Source organism: Acanthisitta chloris, unplaced genomic scaffold (genome assembly GCF_000695815.1).
Source record: "Acanthisitta chloris isolate BGI_N310 unplaced genomic scaffold, ASM69581v1 scaffold5175, whole genome shotgun sequence".
NCBI lineage: Eukaryota > Metazoa > Chordata > Aves > Passeriformes > Acanthisittidae > Acanthisitta > Acanthisitta chloris.
This window is the reverse complement of record NW_008675232.1, coordinates 49,542-53,377: the sequence shown is the minus strand read 5'-3', so window position 1 is coordinate 53,377 and position 3,836 is coordinate 49,542. Positions and strand designations below refer to the sequence as shown.

Sequence of the window (3,836 nt, the reverse complement as noted above, 5' to 3'; positions counted from 1 at the left end):
GGAATGGAAGGTGTGCAGAGGCCTCTCACAAGCTCTCTGCCAGCTGTAGAATGCACAAATGTTTTATATCTGGAATACCAGTCAAATGTGGAATGTACCCATCAGAGATGCTTCCTCTGTCTGGGTACAGCCCAACAGTGCGTAAATAAAAGCATTCGATTTCCGTGTTGGTTAGGTTTCAAAGAAGTACATAAACTGCTGCTGCCCCAGGCTGCAGTGAAGATGCATGTTGTACCTGAATCTTAGGTCTCCTACAGTAAGGGAACGAATGCCAAGTTTATTCAGGGGCATGACCTCCCTAGCAAAACAATTCCTTTGAGTAGAGCAAAACCTTTGCTTTAAATCTGTAAAAATCAGAACAACTGAAACACCTTCACTGTCAGCAAGCAATAAAGCAAAACCCAATGAAATAAAGAAATATGTACCATGAGGTTTGAAGTATTATTATAGAATCATAGAATTTGCATAGAATTGTCATACAGAAGAAACATCAAGCAGTCAACAGAAGGCAGAAAATATGATATTTAATTTCCACAGTGAGATTAAATAATTTTCATCATATACAAACACAGCTACTTTATTTTAGATAGACATGAACAGCTAGAATATTCAGCCTGAAAACAAATGACAGAAATGGCAAGACTTCTAAGAATGGGTGAACTGAGATGATCTGCCATAATCAAATAGAGCTAAAGAGAGTTTGAAAACAAATGCTGGTGTTTAAGTAGTTTACAAAACCTTTTGGAGAAAGGAGGAGAAAAAAATTATGTCCTTTTTTGTTATTTCTCACACCCATCTACATATGTCTAATGAGAACAAAAATCTCAGGAGATAAATTACAGATATTGTCTGTAATTTAATATATACTTAATATCATGTTGGGGAGAGTGAATACACCTCTATGTAAGAGAAGCTGTTTGGGAAAATTAAGAACGAGGATTTTTATTAGTTACTGGTACATCTGCTAGGTATATTAATGGGAACCATCAAAGGAGATTAGTTAGGATGAATACTATAACCATGAGAAACCCCAAAACTAGATACATTCTTTAGTTCTCTTTCCATTTGGATGTGTAGAACATTGTTTTTGGAGGATGACAGTAGAAAAAACAGTATGTCATCCACATTAATGTCATCTAGGTACAAGTGTGTTGCAAAATCATGTCTGTGCTGCTAAAGTTGCTACCACACTTCAGGAGGGGTGACAGAGAGAAACTGGAAAGTCTGTTGATGCGTTTCATTAACACAGCAGTGCTTAGGTGTTAGGAATCATTGCTTTTTGCTTCTGCCTCTTGACTTTCCAGCAAGGCTTTGGATGATGGTACTTCTCCACCCTCTGCTCCTGCATCTAAAAAAGACAGAATTAAACATTTATACCACACACACATTCTCGCAGCTTTTTTAATGCAGTAAATATTTGCGTTCACTGGTCGTCTCTGTTTGGATTGGCTCTTTATTACCACAGTCATGGGTGCTTTAGAAAGAGAGGTTAACTCAAAACATGAAGAACTTGCAGAGGCATCTTCCAAAAGCAATCGCCTATTCATGTTGATCTGCCTGCTCCTTGCACATGCTGATCACTGTGCATTTGGCTATAAGAAACAGATTGGAAATAACTTTGTACTACCATTATTCTTTTTTTAATGGGTCATTTCCAAAGTCAAGTTATAATATTGCATTCCTTTGAGCACTACTTGGTTTCAGGTAGGTAACATTACAGTTTATGAACACACCGGTTATCTGTCTGACCTTCTTTGCCAAGAAATATGTACCTGAATTCACCCTGTCTTCACAAGGTGAGGAATACTTTGTTACTCTGATTTAGAAGTTCACTCTTTCTTAGGTTAGAGTTGAATGCTTACATGACTATTATAAGTAAAAGCTCCCCAGAGTGCCTGGTCATTAGATGAAGAGTTCCACGCTGTTTCTTTTGATGCTTAAGTTTGCTTCATGAGAAACAGGAACTTTTCTTGCCTTGATTTCCTTGTAAACCATAACAATTTTCCCACTACCTTCAAGTCCCACATGGCAGTATCAGTGAAAACAGAATACCCAAATCTAAGACAGCCCATAGTTTTTGGGGGCAAGGAGAGGTCTGCTCAGCACATCTGGATGTACTGTCTTCCATTTTAACGGTAGTAATCGAAGGGGTACATTTTCAGCCATTTGCCCTGGAGACTTGATGTAAAATATCACAAACACCCAAAAGAGTTATATATCTTGGTCTCTATATATCATAGCAAATATATAATGCTGTACACAATTAATCAGGTAAAGCTCATGGCAGAACTTGCTTGATGTTTTAAGTCTGCTCAGAGGTTTGAAGGCTTCAGAGTTCTATACTGGTAAATAAAGAACCAAGTTATTCAACACCCTTCAGCATCATGTAGCACAGCACTGTTGTGGAAAGGGAGACAGAGCAATCTCCTCTACTGGCTGCTTCTGTGAGGGATTGGATGTCTAATATAAGTGGAGTCTTGCACACAGGGTAGAGGAAAACAGTTTGTTAGACGAAATATAATCTCATAGTTAGTAGCACTTAGGCATGCAACAGGTGCTAAGCTGCTGAGTGTGTCAAGATAGTTATACACAGTCACCTAGGAAAAAAAAATAGTGAAAAATAAAGGTTATTAGCAGAACGGTGCCCTAAGGCAGATTATCAAATGTGGGAGACCAGTATAGCTTCTTTGCTCTCAAATTTCTTGCAGCCTCCTCTTCAGCCTTTGGAATCCAGTGACACCAATCAACTGTCTAACATGGTTCCAGTACGAGCTCTCACCAGACCACCTGTGGAAAGTCTCAGCCCTCCAAAACTTATGCACCACCAGAGGATGATCAGGAATGGTCTTCATTTCAGAGTTAGGCTCCAAGATAACCAGCTGGTGTCAAAATCTCTCTTGTTCATCTCATGACAACATTAATTTGGTGTGGCTTGTAGAATACATGGGCATTTGTATCACACTGCTATGATCCTTGTATATCCATAAAGAATAAAGCAAAGTCTCTTTTCTTTTCTAAACCAGACAAAGAATATTAGCACATCCTGTTCCTGACTTTTCACCATGACAGTAGCTGACAGCATTTCAGAAAGAGTTAATGTATGATCCAGCAAGCATTAGCTAAATTTGAAACAAGATGGAGAGAGTCCTCCTCACCACTTCCCATAATCTTCACTGAATCTGAATTTCAGAGCAGAAAAAAATAGGGCATACTTTATATAACCACATGTTCCATCTTCTCCAGTTCTCTCATTTATCCAACTTCTTTGTTCTGATCTGTAAATGACTTTCATTTTTTAACAACTTATTGTTAAAGCCAGAAACAGGCAAAACCTGATGCCAGTTAGAGTCCCAGATGTTTCGCAGTTTCCCTGTCACAGTATTTGAACTTCAAAACTGTCTTTCCTTTTTGATGAATTTTCCAGTTTGCTTGCTGCCTCATCAAAGGTTTTACTTACAACACAATAAGGCTGTAATTCCCATCTGATACTTGTGGAATTCCCATCCCCAGAAAGCATCCAAGCCATCAGAGTGGACCTAACTGCATCCTGTATTCATTTCCTATTATCACAACTGTAAGCTGCTGATAACAGAATCTGCTCCCTTTCATCATGCTCTGGCACAGCTGTATGTCAATTACAAAAGGACAATTCCATGCTCTTAACTGTTCTTCAAATCCTGGCAGTGCTGGACTTTGTATTTTTAAGAAAGCATCAGTACATTTTGCTAAAACTAATGTTGCTGTGTTTTATTTCTTCTTAATGCATTTGGATGGTGACCAGGAGAGGAGGACTGTTCTGTCTGGTGGGCTAAATACTCATTTTATGCCATGCTGTA

At 38.6% G+C, this 3,836-nt stretch overlaps 1 protein-coding gene across 1 annotated transcript in view; it reads right to left on the bottom strand.

The window, feature by feature from the left end:
- Window positions 1–746: 746 nt before the first annotated feature.
- The window catches only part of PKIB (protein kinase (cAMP-dependent, catalytic) inhibitor beta), a 5,252-nt gene continuing 2,162 nt past the window's right edge, over window positions 747–3,836 (bottom strand). Inside the window, exon 2 of the mRNA XM_009075650.1 lies at window positions 747–1,348. Within this exon, the coding sequence (XP_009073898.1) occupies window positions 1,263–1,348 (86 nt within the window). The 3' untranslated portion in view covers window positions 747–1,262. The remainder of the gene's footprint in view (window positions 1,349–3,836) is intronic.